Source organism: Cygnus olor, chromosome 1 (genome assembly GCF_009769625.2).
Source record: "Cygnus olor isolate bCygOlo1 chromosome 1, bCygOlo1.pri.v2, whole genome shotgun sequence".
Taxonomy (NCBI): Eukaryota; Metazoa; Chordata; class Aves; order Anseriformes; family Anatidae; genus Cygnus; species Cygnus olor.
In genome coordinates this window covers 59323514-59349993 of record NC_049169.1, presented here as the reverse complement: position 1 = coordinate 59349993, position 26480 = coordinate 59323514, and the positions used below count along the sequence as shown (strand labels likewise).

The following is a 26480-nucleotide window of genomic DNA, read 5'->3' as shown; positions in this document are numbered from 1 at the left end:
AAAATCATATTAACCCAGTCATTTAAGTGCAAGCCCAGGAAAATATAGCTCAGTTTAGCTAAACTCTGAGGTTTTCCTGAGCACTGTAATTCGAATATAAAAATATTATTATTTTTTTCTTTTGAGAAAAACCTTTTAAACAGATTTCAGTCAGTGCTGACCTTTCTTCAGGCTCCCAGTGCAGCTGCAACCTTGGCTGGGTCAGTCCTTCTGTCGCTCGCAAGGAACAGAGTTAACCCTAAGAGGAAATTTTGGCCTGAAGAGCAACCCCAGAAGTGTCAGAGGAGCTGACACATGGTGCTCAGCAGCCCTGGAGAAGCTTCTGTTTTGCTGCTTTCAGGCTTGGGAAGACCCTAACCTACATGGCGTGAACTGACGGTCCCCACTGGTGTCAGTGTCAAACCCCTACAGTGGGGTCAGGATTTCATCCATGAAAAAACGCTGCAAGGATCTATTTGTGACCTGCAGGGAATAAAAAGGGTGCGTATTTTTCTCCCTCTAGCTTGAGCTTCTCAAGCACTTTAAGGTTTTCTTTGCTGCTCTCAGTGCTTGCACAGTGCAGGGGGGCATCTGGCTATCAGCAGCAAAGGCCTTATTCACTCCACCACAAAAGGCAGTTTATTACTTAGTAGGAAACAGCATGCATGTCATTCCTCTGTTTCCTGAGTGTCGCACGCTACAGATGAACTTAAATTGTTTGGCTAGATACCAATACAATAAGTTGAAAAGGTCAAAAGCGCATTCACCACCAACTGCTGCTCTTCAGAGATGCTGTCCTCGTGGGGCTGTCTGCAGGCAGAGAATGGCTGTCACTGTGCTGGGCCCCGAGGACAATTTGTTTTAGGCCTCCAAAGCCCCATTTCACAAAAGGACTGTGCATTGTACCCTCGTCTTGGTAAGGCACTGGGTGGTGGAGCGGCCGGGAGCTGGAAGTTCAAATGACTCCAAGCTGGAAAGCTTTGGGCAGAGGGCAGACAAGGAGGGGGTCCCAGCCCCTTCAGCACAGCCATGCTGCAGAGATGGGTGCAGCACCACGGGGCTGGCACCCATCCAGCAGAGCCATCCACAGAGGTGGAGAGTGGGCACAAAACACCCCCCTGAGCAAAGGTTGGGCCAGGCACACCTAAGGGGGGGGGATTAAAAAAGAACTACAAACAAACAAACAAACAGGGAAGAAGGAATTATGTAGAGAGTCACCTCTTTTTTTAAACCTGGGATGAGCACGATAGCTTTCCTGCAGGGTGAAGCCATTTCAGCTGGTTATTCAAGGGGTGCTTGCAGCTCAGCAACATGGAAAACCCATTATCTCCTTGTGACAAGGCTTCAGGACATAGCAGCAGAGCAGCTGAAGGGAGAACCCTTCTGGTGACTGTTTTTAAAGCGGAAATTCAGTAGCATACATCCCTGAACTGGTGCTCGCACAGAAGCACGCTCTCATACGCTGCGTATTGCTAATAAGCAATACCCAATTTCAAAATATTTATAGTGGCTCTGTTACTAGAGTTGCTTTACAAATCTCAGTTTCATTCTAGTCCAACTACTCCATCTAGTGTTTAATCTTCATAGCTTCACATTATTCAAAATTTTTGTATCCTCAGTATTGCCAAATCCTGCAATTGCATCATATTTCTCAGAACAGTCAATGTTTTATTTGAAGCTCCAACTTCTGGAGCCAAATGGTTACTATAGAAAGGTAGTGGGGGATTTTTTTAGTTTATTTGTTTATTTTGACCAGTTTTCAATCTCTCTGTGTTTTTAGTAGAGTTTGAAATCTTGACAATATATGTCCTCAAAAGACAGATAATAAGAAATTTGAATTTATTTATTTGATGAGACTTCATGATTTCTGAGTTAATTTTTGTTGATGAAACCTAACTCCAGGTGTTGGAAGATCTGGCCTGTCACATATTTGGGCTTTGATTTACATCCAAACTGTTAACACTTCTGCCTTTCCTATTTTAGAACTGGTAGAAATCAGCTGAGCCCAAGGCTTGAGTTTAAACATGCCTTTGCTGAATCTGACCTATTTTGTTCATTACACCTGCAAAGAATTTGAAGCAGGTTGGTACTTCCCTGTTTCTGCTTAGATTTATGGACTGCATGAAGGTTGAGTCTCTTGTATCCTGTGGTACAGCCTCATACCTTCTGCAGTGCTTCTGTGTAGGTAGAAGGGTAGCTAGCTGCTCAACTTGTATTTAATTAATAGTGTGAACGTCACAGAACAGATTCTGCTTTGAGAACTGAGGGATCATTTAGGAGTAACACTTAACCAAGATCACAAGGGTACAGTATTGGCAGACCCCTTGAAGTTATCAGAAGTCACTCCAAATTTCTTGCTTTTTTTTTCTTAAAACCTGCACTCCTGAGGGTAACAATTCTCAGCTTCCATTATTTGAATATCCACATTCACTGTGTCTTTTGTCACTCCCTGTTAGAAAAAAGTCTCAAGACATGCTCTCAGAGCTCAAAAAAACCCCAAGTTGAAACTAAGCCTGTTTTGTGCAAGTCATGATTTTTCAATGAAAGGGTTTAACCATAGGGATGTTGATTCACAGCAGAGGTAATAGAAGACCTGGGAGGAGATTTCCCATTTCCCTGCCTACCGTTCCCCACAGCTGGATCTCAGCCTTGGCTGTCTGTCAGAGACCATGAAGCAACTCCAGCTTCTTCCCCAAATTACGAAGGAAGTGTCTTGCATGCAGCAACAGCCACACAACGGCAGTAGATCCCCACACTAAGGATATTATGCTACATCAGCAATCTTGTGCAGGTCACTGGCAACAAAAATTGGTTCCTCCCTCAAAAAGCTTAATGGCCTGATTGCTGGACAAGTTGTGTTTTCACAGCTATACTGGGAAACTTTGAGTGGGGACAGGTACTTCCTAAAAATGTTGTGGGCTACTGCTTCCCATGGCATTTGTATGTCCTTTTGTTTATGCATTACTAAATGCTCCTGTACATGGTTGCTGAAACTAAGCAGAGCTGTGAAATCCATCCACACACTGTTCATTTGAGTATTGTAATTGAGTAAGTTTGGCTTCATCAGGATACCCAAATTATTACCAGATGAATATCAGCAACAGTGCTACAGTGCTGTTAATGAACATTCAGTGAAAACTTGAATGAAATCTCCCAGAACAAGGATTTACTCGCATTTCCTGTTACAAGAAATTGATGTCTTCTTTTAACCCTTACCACAGGCTAGTTCAGTGCTTCCCGAACAAGACTTTCAGAAGCACTGGTAGAAACTCAGTGCCTAATTTTCATAGATCAAAGAAGTTAGGAAGTCACAGAGGTGCCTTCAGCCACGGTTTCCCAAAGTAAAGACCAAGACACCCATCATGTTCAGCTTTACTCTCCAAGGAACAGCTTCTCAGCTGAAGACAAAGTTTCCCCATCTTCTCCCTCACACCTGCCATGGTCTTCACTTCATGAACAAGCTTCAGGAGGCAAAGGGACCCAGAGGGGACCCTGCTAACAAATGGCTCCAGTGGGCAGCTGGCCCTTAGTATCCATCACTTCTCACTTCTTCTCCAGCCCTAAAGTTTGCTGTAAGATGTTCAGCACAATATAGCCACAAAACACCTGGAGTGGGACAAACAAAAAAGCAAACAAGAACATGTGGCACTCCACAACCACCTAGCAAAAGGGCACTCCTTTCTTTAAAATCATATCGTATCAATCACTATATCCAGGAGCCCTGCTCCTCTGGCCTAGGAAACAGGAGAGCACAGTGTGAAAACATTGATTTGAAGCACTGAGTTCAGGTGTAGTAAAGACAATCATAGCTGTGCTTACGCATACTGTGGTGAAGAGGCATGCCTGGCGTGTTCACCTATCAGTGCAGACACCTCCAACACACCCCCTGGCCAAAGTGACTGCCTGCCTCTCCTGATTTGGAAATAAAACACTGCTGAGCCAATACCTACCCAAGGGATGAAGGGATATCTGTCACTTTGGACTTTCTGTTGAATAAAGTAAGCTACTAAACAGAAAAAAGAGCACAGTCATCTTTGCTGGCTCTGAAAGCTCAGGGTCTTATTCAGTGCAGGCTGTTACTCCCAGCCAGTCCTCCCATGGTGTAGCAATTTACTCTGGGAGTAGGAGTTCTACCTGATGCAAATCAATGGGGCAGCTTGTGAGCTAGAGCCCTACTGACTGGTAGTAGCACTGGTGAAGGCTGGACGTTGTACTGAAGTCCTACTCTGTTCTTGGGAAGGCCATGTCAGTGAAGAGGAGGTGGAAGGCTCCAGTGTGATGATGGGTTGAGCAAATATTTAATATTTTCCTACATAATGTTTGACACGTACTACAGCTGAGATGTCTGCTACTACTTGTAAATTAATCAGAAAAAAGACCTCAGAGGAATATAATGCATCTATAAATTCATGTGGAAAAAAAAAATCAGCTCAAACTAAGGGCAATCCTTTTTATATATTGAAATGCTTAGTTCTATAATAAATTTAGATTTGGAAATGCCGATCTTTTGGGGGAAGACTTTTTACTTTTTTTTCTTTCAAAATGGACTTTTTCTTAAAAAAATCAAAAAAAAAATCTCAATTTCAATAAGCTTTTATCACTAGAGAAAATAAACATTTGCATCAATTGTAATCTTATCTTTCAATTTCGATAAGAACCCTGGAAGATTTCTGTCTGTTTCTGACCTGGACTTACACTCTGTAGCTTTCTTACTTGTCCAGTGAATCAAAAAACATAACTCCACAATGGCTATGATTTGTCTCCCTGATTTTAAGCATGATATTTTGTTTATATGTTATGTTCTGTTTCAGACAGATGTTAATTCCAGTTTTGGCTTCCTAGATACCATCTTCTATAATACCATAACTCAGACAAACAGTGTATGGCTGCACCAAGCAGTGCCTTGGTTTACAGCGGGTCCTATTAAAATTAAGTCAGTGTAAAGACTCTGCTGATGGATTTATGCTGTCTCTACAGCCACCCTCAAGCCCACAAAGAGGACAGATTTTCCCAAACAGAACCCATAGGGAAGCCACATCCACACTGTGATGGATAAAGATTACGTGTAAAAAGGCTTTTCAAGTGAAAATAATTGGGTTTGATTTAACCAAAAAGCAAATCTTTACCACATGCCAATATATATACAGAATAGCTAGTGTGAAAGGAAAGTCAACTCAGTATTAATGATTTGTTTATTGCTAGACATGACTGAGCTGCTATTACATCTGCTTGTTCTTTTCAGAGGTTATGCATTAGTCCAACACTGAAACACAGTAGAGAAAATGAATAAAGAATAAGAGAAACATAGACATAATAAAAAAGATTTTGGACATAAAGCCAGCAGACATAAGGAGCTCAGTACATGGAGGAGATTCACCAGGAAAAATAAAAATAATAAAAAAAAAAATCCTTCAATCTACATAGTCCTCACTTTAGCCACAATCTTGAGTGTAACTGGGACCTCAACAGAAAGCAAGAGTTTGGGTCTCTGAGCAAAAAGCAGATGTGAGAACAAGTGGCACTCTGTCAGCTGCATGAGCAACATTGAGGGATGTTTGTGCAGGACAAATAACAGATTATTCATCAAAACACAGTGAAATTCCCTTAAGGATGTCACAGTTGTAATTCTGGATGTAAGTCTGTGCCAGGTGCATGTGCTCCGTAGCAACTGGCCTTGTGCCTTCACCTGCCTGCATAGGCGGCTCCCCTACCTTCAGTCCACCCAAAACAGGGGCTTACCCAGTTCATCCGGGCTGTGTTTGGACACCACTTCTTTCTCTGGGAGTTTTGCCTCCTGATTGAACATGGATTACATCTAGACTGGGGAGCGGCCATGGTGCTTGATGTGCCACTGGTCCTGGGCCTCGTTACCGAGGCCTCCAGGCCCAATTGCGGGGCCAGGCTGGGGCATAGCATAGCTCCCCTCGGGTTCTTGCTCCAGTGGACACCGGGATAGGAGGTGATGCCTGGCCTAGTGCAACCTCAGCATGGAAATGGGGCATGGGCAGGCTGTGAGCCTGGTGGTGAGGAGGTACTCCTGCGTCCTGGGCAGGAACACAAGAGTGACAAGTTCTCCCAGAACAGCAGAAACTTTGCTCCAGCTGGCAAACCAAGGTGAGGATGAACCTCCCCATGTCCACATGAAGACTTGCTTTACAGAAAGGCAGCCTGGCTGCTGCTAGCACCATGAGGTCTCTGCTTCTTTGGGTGTCTTCTCAAGCCCTCATGTTGCAGTCTGGACCTTGCTTCTGTGCCTTCTTTGCTCTCTTCAGAGAGGATTTCTTTTCAACACTTGCATATTTAAAGTTCTTTTAATTCTCTGCCTTCCCCCCTCATGGCCCAGAGTAGTTCTGTAGGCTGTCTAGAAAAAAGGCAAAATCCTCAAAGAGGAATCCTCAAAGAGCTGGAGGCACGGCCCTTTAATAACTCCTAAGTGCCAGCTGGGAGGAAGAAAGGGCAGAGCCCTGCTCTCTGCCTACATTCCCACGCCAGAGTGCCTAGAGACACCCTGACAGCCTGGGCAGCCCCAGCCGTGGTCAGGACCAGGGAGGGTCCAAATTCAGCGTGTGCAGCCGGCCCTCAGCCTCAGCACAAATAGCTGTGGAGGTACGGCCCTCAGCAGGGACCAGCATCTGTGGTGCTGCTGCCACTCTGGGGAACAGTCTGATTGTATTTTGTGGCTTTTGTGTTTTCTTTTTTTCCTACTTCATGTGGCTGTGTGAGGCAGCAAGAGCCAGAAGAGCCACATCTCCTCCCTGTGCCACCCCTCTCAGACCTACTCGCCGCATTTCCTCAGGCCAGCGCCAACGCAGTGGCTGTAACCCTGGGGACAAGGCAGGGGTCTCCTTCTCCAAACAAGCCTACCAACAGCAGGTCTGGACCAGCTCCTGTAGCTAACCTTGTTCTCACAGATGATTTTGTCAAGCAGGGAAGGGATACAAGAAGAAAAATCTTCTGGAAGTCTTCTGCCTTGTCCCCATTCGTATCTTCCTTTCAGAGCAGAGAGGGCATCACCTGCATATCACCACCTTCCCCGGCTCTGCTGTAGGTGCCTCAGATCACAAAGTCTGTCCCTCTGAGACACCATGGTCATTGCCCAGGCGGGAAAGGGTGGAGGTTGTCTCAGCCATGTAGGCCCATCACTTACACACATGACAAGGTCCATCCATTTCCTGACAAGATTGCCAACAGAATTCAAATCTTGCCCAAGAGCACCTGTGCCAGGCCTTTTGAAACCTTTGTGCTGGGGGAGGCTGCAAGTTTGCCCAGGAAGAATTGGCCTCATTGGGTTGGGAATCCACCTGCCCAACAATGCAGAGCTCCTAAAACTGAGCTTCCACCCCCACTGTTGCCATCAGAGTTGCAGGGGAAAACAGCTTGCCTAGTTTGGGTACCTGCTTTGGGGCAAGAAGAGTTACATCCTAGATGCAGCTACTTCTCTCCCTCCTACACCAAATCCCATACAGAATTTTCCTTTAGAGCTGGTAATAATTTGCTTAGTAGATGGCAATCCATGTAACAAGAAATATCAACAGCCTTCCTTAGTTCATTTACACCTACTGCCAACATACAGACATTTTGCAGAACTGTGTTACAGTAGTCAGTTCACAGATTTAGACCAGCTCTGCTGTCATTAGCATGAAATCTCCTTTATCTTAATGATTCAAATATGGCCTATAGCTCATAATTATTTTTCATTTGTACTAATAGTGCACAAATCTTTCATTTCCCAGTCAGTTCAGTTTATGAATGGAAAGTATGCAGACCACAACTTATTACACTGTAGTGTAGACAGAACTGCTTTCAGGCACAACTATCACGTGATGATGGGTTTTTTTAAAAAAAGTTGCAAAACCAATATAACAGAGTGTGGGAGCACAGAGTATACAGCTGTATGTGTTGCAGTACAAGCATGCTGAATTACAAGGATTTCATGCTTTTTAAACAGCATTCATGACATCTGGGAAATATTTCTTCAAGAATAAATAGGCACACAATGTCCTGAAAGGTCAATGTCTCCTTTTTTCCCCTAAAGCTTTCCAACTCAGCCAGTTCATGAGTTCCTTGGAAGTGAATAAACTGCAAAATGCTGTCATTTTGGTGCTGTTTCAGAGGTACCCTCTGCCCCCTCTATAGAAATACCAATAGTGGGAGGTGGTGAGTTTGTTTATATCAGATGCACTGAGGTGGACAAGAGCTACGAGGACAGTTGCTCCCTCCAGTAGAAATGCTTCATGCCCCACCGCTCATGTTCGGGTTATATTTGCCTTTCTATACTATATATATACCTACTCAAATGTCAACCCCAGGTTATGAACTGATTCACTTCTGCATCTTATTCTGGCAGTTACAGTGGAATACTTCCTTATTAAATGTAGAAAAATGCAATTTTTTTTTCATCCTTGTGTCGGTTAAAGGTGGAGGTTTTAAATTAAAAGCTTGAAATCTAACTTTTCACTTAAAAAGGCAACTCGAGCTCCAGGACTTTAAGTAATTTTAACTTCAGAAAAGATACAGTTCCTATTTACCCCATTATGGCAATGAAACGGAATTAGCAACGTGATGATAAACACCCTGAGCAAATGTTGCTGCAAAGGAAAAAATTAAAGACATGGTCGGGTCTCCTGAAAAAAAAAAAAAAACATTTACCTCAAACGTGCGCAGAACTTTAGCCAGTGCCCCAACTTCTTCTTTCAAAGAGAAGATCAAAGAAATCACGCCATTTTTATTTGAGGCCTCTTCAATGTACATAGATTCCTGAAAGAAAAGTACAAGAAAATCTTTAAGTTCACCCCAGGGGCCAGGTTTGCCTTTCTCCACTGTCATTTTGCACTGTATCAGTGATGTAGAGGGGACATACAGATGCTTTCAGTAGGAATCAAGACAATTGTTGCTTCCAGGGACAGCTCTGGGGCTGCTCTTATGTATCGTGGTAGAGGCACAAAACCCATTCTTGGAAACTATGTTCCAAGTGTGAGGAAGGTATTCAAAAATGGCGGAAAAATAGCCTAACTCCATTTCAGCCCTGCTTCACTTCTCAGGTGTATCAAGCTCAGGGAAAACTGGAAACATTACTGTACTTTGGTTTCAGCTATGGTGAAAGATCTTCAAGCTTCCTTCTCATTAATGCTCAGGATTAAGAAGAGCAAGGTAGATGAGCTCTGTGCAGAGATACAGGCCATGATATGCATTTCCCTTCAGTTCTGTTTGCATCTTCCAGGTAACATCAGAAGAGGTGGTATTCATAAGAGGGATATGGAAATTGGTTTAAAAACAAAATAAGATACCACCACCGCCCCAAAAAAAGGAGCGGGGAGGAAATGCTGTCACAAATTTTAAATCTTCTGTAAATCCCGCAGTGATTAAAGATTCAGTTAGAGCAAGACGTGTTTTCATTTATGTTTGTTCCTGACTCTTACTGATTTTCTGCTCTGCAAATTCCGAAACACAATTTCCAGTACTCCCGAGCAGGAGGAATGTTTATTTTAATTGTTTTCATGGTTCTCATTACCATAATGTCTTAATATGTCTCCGTACACGTGTTTCACAAAACCTTGGTTACGTAGGGAAGAGCTATTTCACCACTTTAGGAACAGGAAACTCAGTCATGGAGTGGGGCCAGTTTTTCAAAATTACCTGGGTACCTGACATGGAAGGTAACGGCCTGCTGATTTCCAGAATTGTTTAACTTTTCCAATGTCAGCATAAATGGGCTAAAGTTGTACCAGGGGAGGTTTAGGTTGGATATTAGGAAAAACTTCTTTACCAAAAGGGTTGTTAAGGATTGGAATGGGCTTCCTAGGGAAGTGGTTGAGTCACCATCCCTGGAGCTCTTTAAAAGACATTTAGATGTAGAGCTTAGTGATATGGTTTAGTGGAGGACTCGTTAGTGTTAGGTCAGAGGTTGGACTAGGTGATCTTGGAGGTCTCTTCCAACCTAGATGATCCTGTGATTCTGTAAATCTTAAGCACAACCACCACAAACTTTTGGAAGTCACAGTAAGATCTTATTTGTGTGTTGTTTGTGGCCTTGGGCAAATCACCCCTGGATGGCATTTCAAAGATCGCACCAGACATCAGCAACACAGAGGGTTGTAACAGAGGCTGATGCAACAAGTCCTAGGTCAAGGCCTGACTCAAGGTATCCACCCTGTCAATTTTTCTTTATTAAGACCTACATTTTCAGTCAGAGTCCATCCCTGTTTTAGCTATTGCTAAATTTAACATATAAATCAGAACATAAAGAGTCTCAGTTCCCAAATATTGTCCTTAGAAATAGCAAAAGCAGTCTTTGTAGCAGACAGATTAATAATGAAATCCAGCTGCCCAAAAGCCATAAAACTCTTGATGGGACTACATTTTCTGAGGCAATGTTATAATGAACTGCCTTTTTTTTTTTTTTTTGGTAAAATAAATAATTCCTGATTCTTCAGGCTGTCTTTTAGGCTGCTGCTAATGTGAACATTCATTGCTGGAGTCTGACAACAGATTTTTCTACCTAGCTTTATTTCTAGTGGTCACACAGATTATCTAAATGATTTCCATCCTTGCAGAGAAACTCTGGTGGGAACTGTAGTAGAAATACTGGTATGGACCAGAGAGAAGATTGTCACCTACTCAACTGTGCTATGTCTTGGAGCATCTCCCTATTCTCTGGTTTCTCAGCCAACCAGGGAGCTGGCCTCACTCTTAGCTGGTAGGGACCAAGAGGAAAAGCAGTCAGGAATGGTGTGGCAGCTGGCTAATGAAAGCCATTTGACATCTGAAGCAACCACAAGGGAAACCAGTGACAGGAGTGTCAAAAATTAAACAAAATGTCAGTAGCCTGGAAATTTTATGATAGTGTAACCAAAACTGTCATCTGAAATTGTGGTCCTGCATGGCTTTGCTGTTACGATTTCTCCATCTCAACAAGTTAAATTCACCCTAAGGACAGAACTGAGTTACGCCAGTGTCTGCTCAGTGGACCAAGAACTTGGTTTTCATGGTCTGCTCTAGAAATGTTTTAAAAGACTTGTAGTTACATTTTTTTAAATGTTCTTGCCAAGGCATGCCTCATGGACCAGCTTCTGTTGCAGGTTGTCTTGACTCTGTGTGACAAAGGAAGAATTTGTGTTTTGAACATCAGCAGAGGATATAATACAAGGCTCAAGTCCTACAAGGTAATTTTGATATTAATTAATCTCTTTATACAGTGATAGATTCTCATTGGTCACTAGCCTTGATATGCTGAGATTGGCCACTTTTAGGCCATTCTCACTCATTTTCCCAGTCTTGCAAATTGGCTTATATTGTGCTAAAAAGTTGCAGAAGGCAGTAGGCACTAATCCTGCAAACATGATGACAGTTGCTTAACTTTTTGCACATCTGCATGTGAATGTAGATCACTGGGATGGTCTTTGTACAAAATTCAGTGCATGCCTAAGTCTGTCTACAGAGGTGGAGGCTTTCAGTGCAAGAGGAAAGAAGACTAAAACCATTATTTTCCTGACAGGTACCCAGATCTTATCAATATGTATGGAGGCAATATACATTAATAGACACTGGAACCAACACATCAACACAAACGCAGGCACGTCTGTTGCTGAGTTTTTTGTCATATATATGCATATTTTTTAACTGCTGATCAAGGCTAATCCATTTCAGTCCGAATTCTAATTTCTTGTCTCTCAATCTCTTATATAGAGATGAAATGCAGCTTTGGGACAATTCTACTCTTTTACTGCTGTGATTGTGATTAAGAGTTGAACAAATTGTTTCATTGTCATTGAAACACTGTCTATATGATATGCATATGTGACCTATAAGTGTATAAGAACCAGTTGACAAATACAGACAACCATTTCTGGACCTAGCACAGTCTCTTACATCAGTGATGTGTAGATGCAGGGACAGTTTGCCTGAGTGCAATGCAAATTTATGTTCTTAATTAACTACTTCACACAGAGATTGATGTTGTCTTTCTGACACGTGGCAGTTTGGGAGGTCAATAATACAGACCTGTCAGCCTTCAAACTCATTTCTGAGTTGTTTAAACCTTCAGAGTGAATTCCAACACTGCTGAAGCCAGAGGAAGTTTTTTCTGTAGTTTCAGAGAAAGTAAAATATACAAATAATATAGAAAAAGTATAGAAAAAAATGGAAGAAATATTTCAATGGAAATAAGATTCCGAAGTTACTCCTAAAAATTAAACTAGTTTCCAAGCCATTTAGAGTCAGTTTCTTAAGGTAGCTAGATGCTCAGCTCCCACAGATCTCACCGGGACCAAGCAATTAGACAACTTGGAGAAACAGCAAGGTGGAACAGTAGTGTATCCCTAGGGGAGTTCAGCCTCAGCACACGAAGCAGTAGGAAACCAGGCTTCCTTGGCTGCTCTGTACCTAAAAAGATTTGTAGGAAACGAAGCAAGTTTTTTCACATCTTCCACAGCTTGTCCCCAGCTTCAGAGGCATTGCGCAGGACAGAATTCAGTCCTAATAATTAACCATGCTGGCCTCGAATTACGTCACTTTGCTCCTACAGTATCTATAGTGCCTGTAATCGAAAGTCATGGGTTTCAGTACTTTCCTGTATTTTCCAAAACAAAGAGTTCAAAGTACGTCAGTAAACATAAAAAAAAAAAGGGGGGGGGGGGGGGGGGGGGGGGGGCGGAATATATGTCAGAGTGCTAAAAGTTAACAAATAGCTCCACCAGAAGAGTGCATAATTTCAGCAGCTTTCCCTAAACAGAAGAAGATAGCTTGCTCTCATCACACAGGTTTAAGAGACCTCTAATTATCTGCTGCTCTTTTCCGCTGCTTCTTCTATTTGCCATATATGCAAGGATACATTTACAGAGGTCCCCTGACCCTGATCTGTTGCCTCTCTTTCCTTTCCCCTGTTGAAATGTTTTCATTTTTGCTCTCACTGCACATCTGTGAGCACAATTAACTCCAGACAAGCACGCCGGCTGCTAAAGGGGACAACGGTGGCAACCAAGCACCACAAACGGTTGAGACAGACGCGTTGTTTCCTCCCATCTTGGACATCTTAGAGAACGGGAAACAAGATTTGCAAGCATGGGGGGGCACGGAGGGACTCCCTGCAAACAGCAGGCACACAGGCCCCACAAGCTTACCTGGAAAGGGTCACCGTTCATCTTGCAGTGCTGCACGTCCATGTTGCAGAGGCGGCAATGCCCACACAGGGAGGTTGCGGGTGAAGCCTTCTGACCTTACCGTGGTGGCCAGAGCTCCGTGCAAAGGTATTTAAAGTAGAGGAAGCGAGGCAAAGCCATCCCCTCCTCCAGCTCCCTCCCCCCAGATGCTGTGCCAAGAGGGCGTTCTCCCTCCACGCCCACCACCCACCCAGCCCTGGCACACGGACAAGCCAGCCCCTTCGGTTCCCCCCCAGTGTGCAGCGGCACTCCAGCATGTTGTTTCTATCTGTGCCCAACATGGATGAGCAGCATGCTTTGAATTAGCAGCCTGTCTTCCCCAGATCAATGTCAGCCGCTGCCTTCATTCCTGCACGTCAACGCTTTGACTTGGGTTCAGCCTTCCCCCTCGTCTGTTCCTGTGGCTGTGTGTGTGTTTAGCGACCGGTGGGTTTCCCTTCCACGTGATCGGAGATCAGATGTTCTCCAGGAACCTCTCTTTGCGTGCCAGACATGGGGCACAACTCAGCAGCAGCTGGACTGTTTGCCTTTTAGTGAGGCCCTTTGGGCTGCATCCAAGAGGTCAGAGAGCAGGGGACAGCTCCGCACACCAGGCACTGGAGACAACAGAGGCCCAGTATAAAGCATTAAACAGGTGTTAACTTTGTGAACCTTGCTCTGGGATATGGATCTCAACATGGAGAAAGGGAAGGAGGTAAAGGAAGAAAAGGAGCAAGGAGGAGGCAGAAGAAATGCAGAAGGTGCGCATGTGTTTTTAGGTATGTCAGCCATGGAGAGCTACAAGGGGAAGAGGCGGAACATGAATGAATTCGGAAATGGTTAGTAAAGGGTTGGTACAAACCAGCCAACACTTGGTTTGGAAAGAGTCACCAGAGAGATTGAAGGAATGAAGGAAAGTTATAGCCTGATACTAGAGGACAGGTGAAAAGGAAAAAAGAGAATGGTCAAGGTCTATTTTGTTATTTGGAAGGTTGAAGTCTACACCAAGACAGGCTATGTCACGGCAAGTAATCTTGCTGCATTTTTCTGATGAAGATAAGTTCTGTGGAACAGAAGAATCAGCCCTTCACAGTTATTTGAGCCTTGAGGGAAACTACTGCATGCTCCAGAACAAATTCAGACTGGTGAATTTTAACCAAGACTTACCATGAATTATTTGTAATTATGAAATCCAGTAGCTGGAAATCTGATCAGTAGGGAACCACTTGCAAGAATCTTAGTCCAAACCCATGTTCAACCCCATGACCATCAAGTCAGAATCCAGCCCAGTGAAATTATGTACTGTATGATGTACATGTGCAGTAACTCAGAGCTTTGGACAAAAAACATACATTTTTCAGAGAAACTTCTTGTTTGTTCATCCTATGGCCATATGCACAGGTAGAAAGTGACTTTCTGAGATGAACTGCAATCCTATGTTATGGGCTAGCAGCCAAGGTAGGCAGCCAAATATGATATACACGTGCCACCCTGGACATTGCTGGCACCAAAGCATCAGGTTGGGGCAAGGAGAGATGGTGCAGTAGGTGAAAGGCAGGTTGACCTTGTTACCTGCCAGCAGTATTAAAACTACTGTTTTTTGAACTGTTCAGCCAGCAGGTTCACTATGGGAGGCAGCGTTTTGTGTCCTGTGTTTGTACAGCACCCAGCACAGTTCTGTCGATGATAGGGGCATTGAAGGCCACCTCGAAGAAAAAAAAAACAAAAAAAAAAACAACAGTGAGATGAGGATGGTGATAACACTGATTATAGTAGTCCCTGTGTAGGGCAGGACAGCTTCCAGTAACTGTTCTTGTTTGCTTTTTGCTTTGCCCACATGCCGTGCCTCTCTACATGGTATGTTTTTCAATTAGATTTTAAAACACTTAGATACATGTCCTAAGTCTGACCAAAATAGCTATGTCATTCAAAGTCATAATCTATTTTTTCAATCATTTGTGCCTTCCTTTTTCTTTGTTTTTCTCTTTCTACTAACATTTGTTCTTTTTTTCCTTCTCTGAGGCTTTCACATGCACTAAGTCTTTTTCCTTTCTTCCATCCCTCTCCTCCCCTTTTCATATGTTTTGCACGCTCTGTTCACTCTACCTTGACAATAAAGACAAGGTAAAGTGAAATACTAGATACACTAAATATTGCTTATGCCAAATCCTTGTAATTGGTTTTTGGTTTTTTTTGACTCCTCCCACACTATTTTTTTCTATTTATATTGCAAGCTTATCTCGTATTCTTATTGCTACATAATCATAATGATATCACTAGTGTGTAGCCACTGGTTCACTGTTTAATCAGCTTGGACCTTCAGAAATTGCCTGCTAGCAAAAGGCACTGGCTGAGGGAAGCAAAGCTCCTTCTTGCTAGGAGGAATTGCCAAATTCTCTTGTTCTGGAGCAAAGTAGTGTGTGAGTTTGTGTGTGCATGCATGCACAAGCTAGCATTCACTCCAATGCCATTGCAGCATGAACACGATTGCATCAGTTCTGGTTACTTTGGACCGTTTCTGAATCCAAATTGCCTGAGCTCTCTTTGAAGATGTAGTTCAGCCTACCAAGTGCAGGTTCTTTGCCCCGCCGTGACATTGCTAACTGGGATTTCCCACCTGCATTTCAAGTTGCCCCACAGCTCTGGTTCCTCAGCCCCTGGGTGAGCACCTGAGCCTTGGGCTCTGCTGGTCCTGCTCTGGGCTCTTGCTGCAGTACCATGCAACCCCACTCCTTCCCTTCCAACCATGTGCAGGTAGGCACCGATGTCCCGCATTGCCTCCATCTGAAAACAACTTCCATCCCCCAGAAATGCATACCCCACACACAGCCATTCCTGGCTGTGCTGCTCAGCCACAACTAAAAGGGCTCTTTGCACTGAAACTTGGCTGGTTCCCTGGACGGCATGCTGCAAGTTCAAAGGGCCACAGACTTTGGCTGCTTTTCAGACTGCTTTCTCCCCCTTCTGCCTTTAGGCAGCGTTTGGAGAGCAGCGGAGCTGTGTGTTTTCTGGCTTGGGCAAGGATGCAAGGACACCAGGACTATCCTCGACCTTCGGCTCCCTGCGGGTTTGGGATGTCCCCATCGGGCTGAGAGAGCAGTGAGCGATGGAGAGAGGCTTTTCTAGAAGCTGCTGAAAAATTCCCAAATGAGGATTGAATGAGGATGTGTGAATAAGGCAGAGGGGTGTCCCCGGTCGATGTTCCCTATGGATTTCCCAGAGGTCTCCCGGTGCTGTAGCTCCCCTTAGGCACCAACCGAGACACCTATCCTCCCACCTCCGGCTGCAAAACCTCCGGGCCATGTTCCCCGCTCCTGGCAGAGCCGGGCTCGCCACCCGCTCCCGCAAATGCCTCGGGCTGCCCCCTGCCCAGCCCCGCTACCCCCGCGGGTGGCCGGGAGGTGGCACTGTGCCCCTGCGACCGCGGCCGACGGGTGGGGGACAGGGACGGGGACCGGGATGGGGACTGGGATGGGGACGGGGAGGCGGCTGCACCCCCGTGCCGCCGGGGGTTCCGCCTCCCAGGCTGCAGCACGCATGACCCCAACCCCTCTCCATCCCGCGGACTGTCACCTCGGAGGGGACAGCCAGGGGAACCCACCCCTACCGCCCTCCGCTCCTCCGTCCAAAATTTTCCTGTCCAAAAAGTGTGTGTTGGCGGGGTTGGGCGGCGGGGGGGCGGGGAAGGGGGGGGGGGGGGGGGGTTGTGATTTATCCCGGCCGTGATGGACGCGGGACGCGTGGCCGCACAATGGGGCCACCGGCGGGCCACGGGCAGCGCTCGGCGGGCGTGGGGCCGGGGGCGGCAGCACCCTGCGGGACCCGCGGAGGGGACATCGGGGACGGGGACGGGCTGGGGTGGGCGGCTGGGGTGGCTGCTGCTTTTTTTTTCCCCTTTTTCCCCCCTCCTCCATTTTTTTTTTTTTTTTTTTCCTTGCAGCCCTATATGCAAACTGTCACTTCAGGTTAGCACAAGACCTGATGTAGCTCATTAGCATGAGCTGTATCTAATATGCTTAAAACCTCTAATTATTTATTATGCCCTAATTGGCAGCCCAAGAAATGTCTCCAAAGTGATGAGGGTTCATCCCAAGGCGCCTTTTCGAGAAGAATTCAGCAGTGTCCCTGATCAAACGTCATTTTTAATTCTTCATCGGTGCCACAGGCTTTATTCCTCTGGTAGACGATACAACACCAGAAAACTCCTGCAACTTGCTGTCCCAGGAAGTAGCTTCCATCCACCCTGGGCAGGACGGGCAATAATTAGTCACCAACATGTTTTAATGCTCAAAGTCCTTCTTTCTTTAAAGGCATGCTTAGAAAGAGACATTTAAGTCTATCAAGTATGCAAAAGTGTAGGCAAATGCTCCTTGAAAATGACTTACCCAAAGGAATAGTCACTGGCAAAAATTGCTTTCCTGCCTCCTAAAAGTAGGAAAGTTTTGAAAATTATATTCACATAGACACTGTTTCAAAATAAGTTCTCCACTCTGGGGTCCCCCGCCCCCTCCCCTGCCTCCTAATTGCCTTTTTTTTTTTTTCCTTCCAAGTCTGTATTATGTTTCTTTGGGTTGCGCCAACTATTTATTTATCTTTATTCTTTCCCTCTTTCTTTTCATTCATTATTCTCTCTCCCCCTCTTTTTTTTTTCCTTGTGTGTGTGGCTTCTCGGTCTGATCTGTAGCTTGTTACCACCCACTGCACGCTCTCTCCTGCAGCCGAGGTGTTTCTATACAAACTTCAGCGTCCAGTTGTCATATTAATTATTACACTGAGTAATGACTGAAATAGTCAAAATAAGGGGAGACTCAAGAGAGCTTTTTCTTGCTGCTCAAAGATTCAGCAAAGAAGCCTTGCAACAAAGCACTAATTGGTCCCCAGAAATACTCTGACAAGGCATGGAAGATAGGTTTCATAAAGCCCAGCAATTGTGAAGGGGAAAAGATCCTTGAATAGACCCCACGCTTCTTTTCTAAACTCTCTTGCTGAGCAAAAAATGGACTGCTTCTTGAATACTGGACTGATCTTGAATGCTATACCCAGCAGAGAAAAAAATGCACCATTTATTGTAAGTTTTTTTCCAGCTATTCATGTGTTCTATGTGGAGAATAAGCTGGTTTTGTTTACCATGAAAGACCTTTTACTTTATTTTCACTCTTGGGGGGGAAGCTGGAAGGGGGGGGGGGGGGGGGGGGCGAGGGGAGGGAGAGAAACACATGTGCCCAAATCCAGACGAGCTGCCTACTGTAACAAAATGGAGTGTAACAAATCCTACAGAAGTCCCGAATGTATCGATTCTTTGAAGATCTATATAGATTAACGACTTTCATTCTGCCTTTCCAAGACGGCATTTAATCATAAAGTAAATGGCTTTTAAAAAAGAAAAGGGGTGAAAAAAAAGCATACCAAAGTGTGTGTGTGTTTTTTTTTTTTTAAAAAAAAAAAAAAAAAGGCAAGGACTTCAAAAGACCTCATGAGTGTGGCACACAAAATTTAGGCACATAAAAAAGACACTATAAAGTACTGACAATTCAAGATTAAAAAAAAAAGAAGAAGAAAAAAAGAAAAAAAAAAAAGAAGAAGGAAAAGGGGAAAGCCCAATAAGACCAATGAAAAGGGCAAGAGCTATTTATCATTATGTTAGAATTAAGAATTTCAAGGTGCAGGTGCAGGACTGTGCATACAAGTGGGTGGAGGCTGGGGACCCTGAAACAATCTTTATCATCTACAAACCTGGCAGCCCCAGGCCCCTTACTCTGCGAAGTGAGCAGATCAGAGAGATGCCAAGATTGGCATTACCTTAGACAACATGAAGGATGAGCTTGTTCCTCTGTGGCAGCGGCTGGAGAGGGGCATGCTCAGTAAAGGGAGGAAAAGGCTCTTCCCCCCATTGCCCCCCAGGCCCAGGGAGCCAGGGGAGAATGGAGCTTTGGAGGTGAAATGACATGCAAGTTATACGTGGTGACCTCTGGGACGCACGTCTTTTGCCTTTTTAAGAGCTCTTGTTCAGAGCCCTCTGAGACTCAAGAAAGGGGGACCCAGAAATTCTGGTCCCATTTTGCCATTTGGGGAAAAGGGCAGGAATTTCCATGCCACAGTCTTTTCACACTAGTTCTGGCAGTGGACTACTCTGTAAGTATTACTCTACATACATATATAGTCTACACGGCTGCAATCAATTTGGTACTTTATTTTCTGATCTCTGTTGCCACTTTCTAATGCCACTGGTGCATTGCTGTTCTCTCGCTCCGGTAACATCACAGCATGAAGCTGATGATGCAACTGCTACTTCCAGTGCAGTGAGGTCAGACAAGGGATGTCCCTGACCGAATCATCCAGAAGACTTGGAACTGAGAAGGGAGAGCTCCCTATGCAGAGAGCAGTACCGAATGCTGCATGCCGGTTGTCCTGCCCAAAAGAAGATAAAAATCATTTGGTAAATTTGGTGTTTGATGAGACAGCAAGCTAAAAATTAGAAAGATACTCGGTGACCATTGAGGAGAACCCTGAAATAAACAGCATGACAGAGGTTAGAGCAGACACACTGTCTTTTTCATCATGCGTCTGCATTAAATGGTGCCACGCTAAAAACTGCTAAGTTGGCAGGTGCATATTAATGTTCTGCCACACACAGTTGCTGCTTATTGCTGTTAAAGCCACGTGTCCAGCAAGGGTCAGGGCTCCACGGGCAGAGGGGGTGATCTCTGCAGCCTCAGCTGCTGTAATTGAGGCCAGCAGCAGACCAGGGCTTGTTTTTGCACTCATTTCCACTGACACCTGAACAGCTCAGGCTGTGCAGGTCCCCACCTGCCACGTTTCTGAGGCTGGTGTGAGCATTGGGCACAACAACCACTTGCCAGGGACTCCCTAGAGCCATATTTCCACCAGTGGCAAGGTGGTCAGGCAATGGTCCTGCTTCTTTTGACAGTTAGCTAGCACACACCTCTGAGTTTTCAGAGTGGAGAGGTGCTAAGAAAAAGGTGGAGATCATACAAGAAAAAGGAGTAACAAGCTTGAACAAACAGGTGGGTATGTGCAAGGCAGGAGGGTGGAGAGAGAAGGACGTGCAGGACTCCTCGCTGCTGCACGTACCAAGATCAGGGCCACCAGCCTGGCGGTGTCACCCAGGCCACCTATGTTCCCACAGCCGCAAGGGGCGGTGTGACCCCCAGGTCATGCCAGCCTCAACCTCTCAGCCTCGGTGCTGCTTTTGCACAGTTGGACCAAAGCCTCATGCAAGACTTTGCCTGGCAGCAGGGGGAATTTCCCCTTCATTGGGCAGGTCCATCCCGACTCCCCAGTTGCAAACAAATGCCGCTTGCGTCGAGCAGCGAGCACAGTGTGGCCTGGGGAATGGGCTGTGCGGCCAGGGGAGAGCTGTGTCTGCACATCCACCTGCTCGCTGCGCTTAGCACACCCCGACTTCATGGTGCCCCACAAAAGAAACCTCCTGCTGCCGCGCTGACAGCCATAGGACGTCCACTTTGGACTCGTCCAAGTGCATGCACTTCCTTCTTTCCCTCCAGCCACGCTCACCCCATGGCCCCCCCACCTTCCAGAGGCCCACCTCGGGTCGTCCCCCCCAACTCCACGCACACTCCTTCTTCTACCAGCGACGGCTCAGCTCCCCTCCTCCCAGCCCACAACCGCGCACCTCCCTACTCTCTCTTCCCGCACCCCTCTTCCCCGCACCCCCTCCCCAAATCCCCCTCACCCCCCAGACGGACCCGGTCCCCCCGGGGCTCCCCTTCCCCGCGCATCCCCGTGCGCGCCGCCTCCCGCCCCGTCGGGCCGCGCCCGCCGCCGCCGCCTCCTCCGCGGCCGCCGCCGCCGCCCGCCGGCGCCCCGGCGCGGGTGTTTGCTCAGGGCCGGGAGCGCGGCACGCGCCGGGCGCACGCACTTGCAACAACAAAACCCGCCGGGGGTGGGGGCGGCGGGGCGGGGGGAGGCGGGGGGAGACGGGCACCGAGGGGGGGGGGGGGGGGGGGAGAAAAAGGGGGGGAAAAAGGGGGAGAGGCGGGGCCGAGCCGGCGGCCAGCGCGTGTGCGGCAGGGCCCGAGGGCTGCGGGGGGGGATATGGGGGGGGGGGGGTTAGCGTGTGTGTGTGTATGTGAGTGTGTGCGCCCCCCCCCCCCCATCCCCCCCCCACCCGCGCTGCAAAGGCGGCGGCGCTCGGCAAAGCCCGGGGAGCGTGGAAGGCGCAAGGTGCAGAGCGGGCGTGTGTGCGAGGGGGAGGGCGGGGGGGCAGCGAGTGTGTGTGTGTGTAGGAAGGGGGGGGGGGGGGCGAGCCCCGTCCGCCCCTTATAAGAGACACAATCCCCAGCCACTTTTTTGCAAAAGGGGCTTTGCAAAGCAGCCTGCGCACACGCGAGCGCCACGAGTCTCCCCGCGGCCGCCGCACGGAGGGCGAGAGGGAGGGGGGCGGGCAGAGCCGCCCGCGCTCCCCGGCCGCCCGCCCGGCACCGCCGCCCGCTCCCCTTTGTCGCCGCGGCCCCTCTCCCCTTGCCCGCCTTCTCCCATCTCCTTCGCTAAGCGAACGCCGCCGGCTTCCCGCCCCCCCCCCCCGGCTCTTCTCCTTTTTATTATTTTTTTTTTCATATTTTTGCCGCCGGGGGGCACGGGGAGCGGCCGCCCCCCGCCTCGCACGACGCCCCCCCTCGCCCATGGCCAGCGGTAGCCCCGCCGGGATGGCGAGCGGCGCCGGGCAGCCTCCCTTCCTGCAGCCTGCCTGCTTCTTCGCCGCCGCCGTGGCCGCCGCCGCCGCCGCCGCCCCGCCGGGGGCGCCGCCGCCGCAGCTGAGCCCCGCGGGCGGGCAGCCGTCCCCGGGCGGCAAGCCGTCGGCGCCGCGGGCCGCCAAGCGGCAGCGCTCGGCCTCGCCGGAGCTGATGCGCTGCAAGCGGCGGCTCAACTTCAGCGGCTTCGGGTACAGCCTGCCGCAGCAGCAGCCGGCCGCCGTGGCGCGGCGCAACGAGCGGGAGCGCAACCGCGTGAAGCTGGTGAACCTGGGCTTCGCCACGCTGCGGGAGCACGTCCCCAACGGCGCGGCCAACAAGAAGATGAGCAAAGTGGAGACGCTGCGCTCCGCCGTCGAGTACATCCGCGCCCTGCAGCAGCTGCTCGACGAGCACGACGCCGTCAGTGCCGCCTTCCAGGCCGGCGTCCTGTCGCCCACCATCTCGCCTGGCTACTCGCACGACATGAACTCCATGGCGGGCTCCCCCGTCTCCTCCTACTCCTCCGACGAGGGCTCTTACGACCCGCTCAGCCCCGAGGAGCAGGAGCTGCTCGACTTCACCAGCTGGTTCTGAGCGCCCCCCGACGTCCCCCGCGCCTCCCGCGGCAGGTGGGTGCGCGCCCGCGGCCGGCCAGGGGGTGCGGGGGGCGCAGCCGTCGGGGCCGGGGGGGGCGCGCAGCCGTCGGGGTCTCGCCTGGTCCCCGCGCGGCTCTGACCTCATCTCTCTTTTCTCCTTACAGGCCGGTTGCAAAAAGGGAAAAATATCACGCACGCGGGCGCGAAAAGCCGCCGCAAAGCCAGGACCTGTTGCGTTTCGCTCTCCCCCGCCGTCGGAGGGCGGTGCGGGCACGTCTCCCGGCGGGACGCTGCGCCCCCCGCGCACAGCGCTGAGCGCCGCGGGGGCTCCTCGGGGCGGCCGGAGCCCGGCCGGCCCCTGCGCACCGTTCCCGGCCTCGCCAGCACCGAGCGAGACCGGCGGAGCCGCTGCCCCCCCGGGAACGGCGACCCCGGTCCCCCACGGCCGGGCGCTGCGCTCCTCGGGGCTCTTCCTCCTGATGCTTCCCCCCCGCCAGACGGGAGCCCCCCTTCCGCACCCCATCCCGGCCTCCTCGAGCCCCGCACAGCCCAGCCTTCCCTGCTCTGTGGACGAAGTTAGTTTGCTGGTGTTCGTGGAGATTTTGAAACTAAGCTATGCTGTATTCAAAGACACCCCCCCCACCCTCAAATCCCGGCTCCCCCCCCCATCTCCGAGCTTTTCCTCTCGTTTCCATCATAGGATGCTTCCAATGTTTTTCTTTTCTTTGTGAATTTTTTTATTATAAGAAAATCTATTTGTATCCACCCTAACCAGTTTGGGGATATATTAAGCTATTTTTGTACATAAGAGAGAGATTTATAGAGGTTTTGTACAAATGGTTTAAAATGTGTATATCTTGATACTTTTTTTAATATGTAATGCTTATTACCTCTTCATGTTTAGACGTGTAGTCGACATTACCTTACAACTGCCATTTTTGTATGTGGTTTTGTAAAGGACTTGGATTTCCTCCAGATGTACTTTAGCACCAACGTGTCTTACTTTATAGAAACTTTGTTAATGTATTAATAATGTTATTAAACAATGTTCAAAGTGAACAAAGTTTATGCAGCTATTGTCCAAACGCAAAATGGTAGCCATTTGTTTTTATATGCTGCCTTTTGAAAAAAAAAAAAAAAAGCAAAAAGCAAACAAAAAAAAATCCCTTATGCCACTGCCTTTTCTTACTGTTTTATTACAAACTTACAAAGGTCCTGTATAACCCTGTTTTATACAAACTAGTTTCGTAATAAAACTTTTTTTTAATTAAAATGATCAGCTGCCTGCTGCATGTAATTTTTTTTTCTTTCTGCCATTGACAACAATGAATGTAAGGACAAAATGTTAAATGATGTTATGCCAGAGCTGAGTTGCATATGAAGTGTTTGTATCTGATGGATGTAACATATATATCTTTATCTATCTCTATATAAATATGCAAAGATCTCGCGGTATCACCATTGTTTTCTTGCCCTTCTGGGTTACAAACGTGTATCCAAATCAAAAGGCGAGGGGGTGATTAATGATTGCATTGTCCTTCCCGAAATCACTGCACATTAGAGAATTCCCCCAAAAGACCGGGTCCTAAAGAGAGGGCGCCCTGACCCCGTCCTCCGCAGCTCTCCCCCGGCGGGGCACGAAAACACGGGGGAAGGCGCAGCCGCCGCCGCCAATAACACGGGCGACTTTGTTGCCTCCGCGAAGATAGCGGCTGGATAAATAAAACCGTCGGGGGAAGACGGGAAGCGAGCGGCGAGGGGGGAGATGAAATGAAATAAATAAATAAAGTAGTAGAAATGGGTGGCAGCTCGGAGACACTGGTCTTTCTAAGCTTGTTATTCTACCCAAATAGCGTGATCTGCGTGTAAAAGTACCCAATTACCAAGATTCAAAAAGAAATTGGACCCCCCCCCCCCCTTTTTTTTTTTTTTTGGCTAGCCTGCTTGTTGTCAGTTAGCAAGGACGTGACCAGAATTCGCCTCCTCCTTTGCGCCTGGCTCCTGCATCACTTGCAAATTCAGTTTGCGTGCACCAAGCCAAGCGGAAAGCGAAGCGCAAAATGCATCTTACAAAAAAAAAAAAAAAAAAAAAAAGAACGAGGAGAGCCGCTGTGCCGTACAGAGTTACGTGCCTCTGAGCTGCAAGGGATGCGCTGGTTTGGAAAAGAGGAGGGAAAAACTTCGGGGCACCACCCGGGTTTTGGGACTGTACGCCTGTAAATCAGTTTGCACACACGCACGTCGTGCGGGCACAGATCCACAAACATCCTCGCACATATCAGTGTACAGGCCTCTCCGCATCACCCCAAAACTGTATTCCCTTTGCCTCCTTGTCTCCTTCCCCCCCGCCCTCCCCCCCGGCCCGAAATGATCCGTATGGGATTTAACCGGGGGAACTGGGGACGGGGACTGGGGTCACGGATTCCCTCCTTGGTGCAGCACAAACACTCGTTTTAACCGCTCGTGGAAGTAATGTTTAGTTATGAAAATAATAACCGTTATATGCCTCCATCCGCTCTCCCTTTACAGCATCTCCTTTTTATTTACCCACTTTTGCAAGTGTGCAGATAAGGTATGCAAAGAAAGTGCAGCGAGTAATTTATAGCTATGAATATAACATTAGGATAATGTTTCATTCTGTTACAAAGGCGAAATTTCTCTTCCTTGTGTAGACAGGTGTTCTTTTTTGCTCACTTCTGAATAGTAAATATCCAGACTCATTAAACTAAAGGCAAAGTTACGCTGTTGTTCGCTACAATGTATAAGGCAGGCTCAGAAATTCACCACCTCCTCCCTCCCTTTTCCCCTCAGCCCCCTCCCCAAAAGAAAGAAAGAAAGAAAACACACACACACAATTTTACTGAAGATAGGGAAAGGGCAAAGCAGGATTGGGGTAAATCTCATTACATCTGCTCTAATCGCTTAGCAACACAAAGCCTTTTCTTGTATTAGTGCGGAGAGCCTTTCAGCGCTGCCTGACAGACAGTATTCAGTTAGCATTAGGAAACTCCATAAATCAGGGACTTCTTTGGGCGCACTATAAGTTTTAGAGCTACGCGGAGCGGGGAGGGGGGGGGTCAGGGGAAAGCGAGGAGGGGGGGCTGCAGATGGAGGTTGCGGAGCCGCCTATTTATTGATGCACCTATCTATTGATTTATCCCAATGCCGGAGCGGTGTCCCGTTAACAACCACCTCTCTCCCCCGAGGGGTTTTCTGTCCCCTCCCCAAACCAGCCCTCCCCCGGCTGCCCCCTAGCCCCACTCCCAATTTTGGGGGTCCCCCCGCAGCCCCGCGGAGCACATGCGCCCTAAGGAGCTCCCGGCGCTCAGGTAGGACCCGGGGGGAGCCACGCCCGGACCTACGACCCCCTCCTCGACCCTTGGGAGGCCTTTTATAAAACTTTATTTTCCCTTTTTTGTTGTTTTTCCCCCCGGTAAGCGGGCACCTGCCCAAGGGCAGGCGGGCGCTGCAGCGCCGAGGGGACTGGGGCTGGCTCCATAACGCAGCGCCTGTTACTCAGTGCATTCAGGGATTAGCTCGCCTTGAAGGGCAGGGGGCATTCTCTGGATTCCCCCCCCCCCCCCCCCCAACACCTCCGCCCCTTGCAAAAGGGAGCGGGGAGAGCCCCCCGCCCCCGGCCGCCAACCCGCTCCGTCCCAGCGCGCAGCAACTTCTTGCTCCCAAGCGGGCTCGCTTTTAGCGTGTCAGCCCGCACAATGCACAGCTAATTCCCGCTGCAAAAGGCAAGTGGTGAGGAATCAATCGCAGGCTTTATAAAAGGGATGATAGGTTTGGGGTTGGGATTTTTTTTGTTGTTTCTTCTTCCCCCAAGTTCCCTGCCTCAGACTGAATTTTTCCTGCTCCTTACCCGCGTCCTATTAATAATCCCATGCAGGCGATTGCAGACCGAGGTAAACCTATCATTTGTATGCGCCTGAAGATTAATTTCCCCCATGTACCAACTCAACGGCATAGTTATCTCTTTAACAGGGAAAACAGTTTGGCTCCATTGTCGGGTTGCCAAGACTGCCTTTTGAGAAAGGGAGCCCAGCTAG

At 48.1% G+C, this 26480-nt stretch overlaps 2 protein-coding genes across 2 annotated transcripts in view; one reads left to right on the top strand and one right to left on the bottom strand.

Moving 5' to 3' along the window:
- The window catches only part of PAH (phenylalanine hydroxylase), a 40269-nt gene extending 27023 nt beyond the window's left edge, over positions 1–13246 (bottom strand). The window contains exons 1-2 of the mRNA XM_040560571.1: positions 13098–13246; positions 8629–8736 (exon numbers count right to left, since the gene is read on the bottom strand). Coding sequence (XP_040416505.1) covers positions 8629–8736; positions 13098–13139 — 150 coding nt within the window. The 5' untranslated portion in view covers positions 13140–13246. The remainder of the gene's footprint in view (positions 1–8628; positions 8737–13097) is intronic.
- An 8229-nt stretch (positions 13247–21475) lies between these two features.
- Positions 21476–23595, top strand: ASCL1 (achaete-scute family bHLH transcription factor 1). The gene is made up of 2 exons (XM_040560564.1): positions 21476–22458; positions 22590–23595. The coding sequence occupies exon 1, from the start codon at positions 21779–21781 to the stop codon at positions 22421–22423; it is 645 nt and encodes a 214-aa protein (XP_040416498.1). The 5' UTR covers positions 21476–21778; the 3' UTR covers positions 22424–22458; positions 22590–23595.
- Positions 23596–26480: the final 2885 nt, after the last annotated feature.

Bases quoted from the DNA above. Each gene is read 5' to 3' on its own strand.
- ASCL1 (XM_040560564.1), top strand. From the start codon at position 21,779: ATGGCCAGCGGTAGCCCCGCCGGGATGGCGAGCGGCGCCGGGCAGCCT.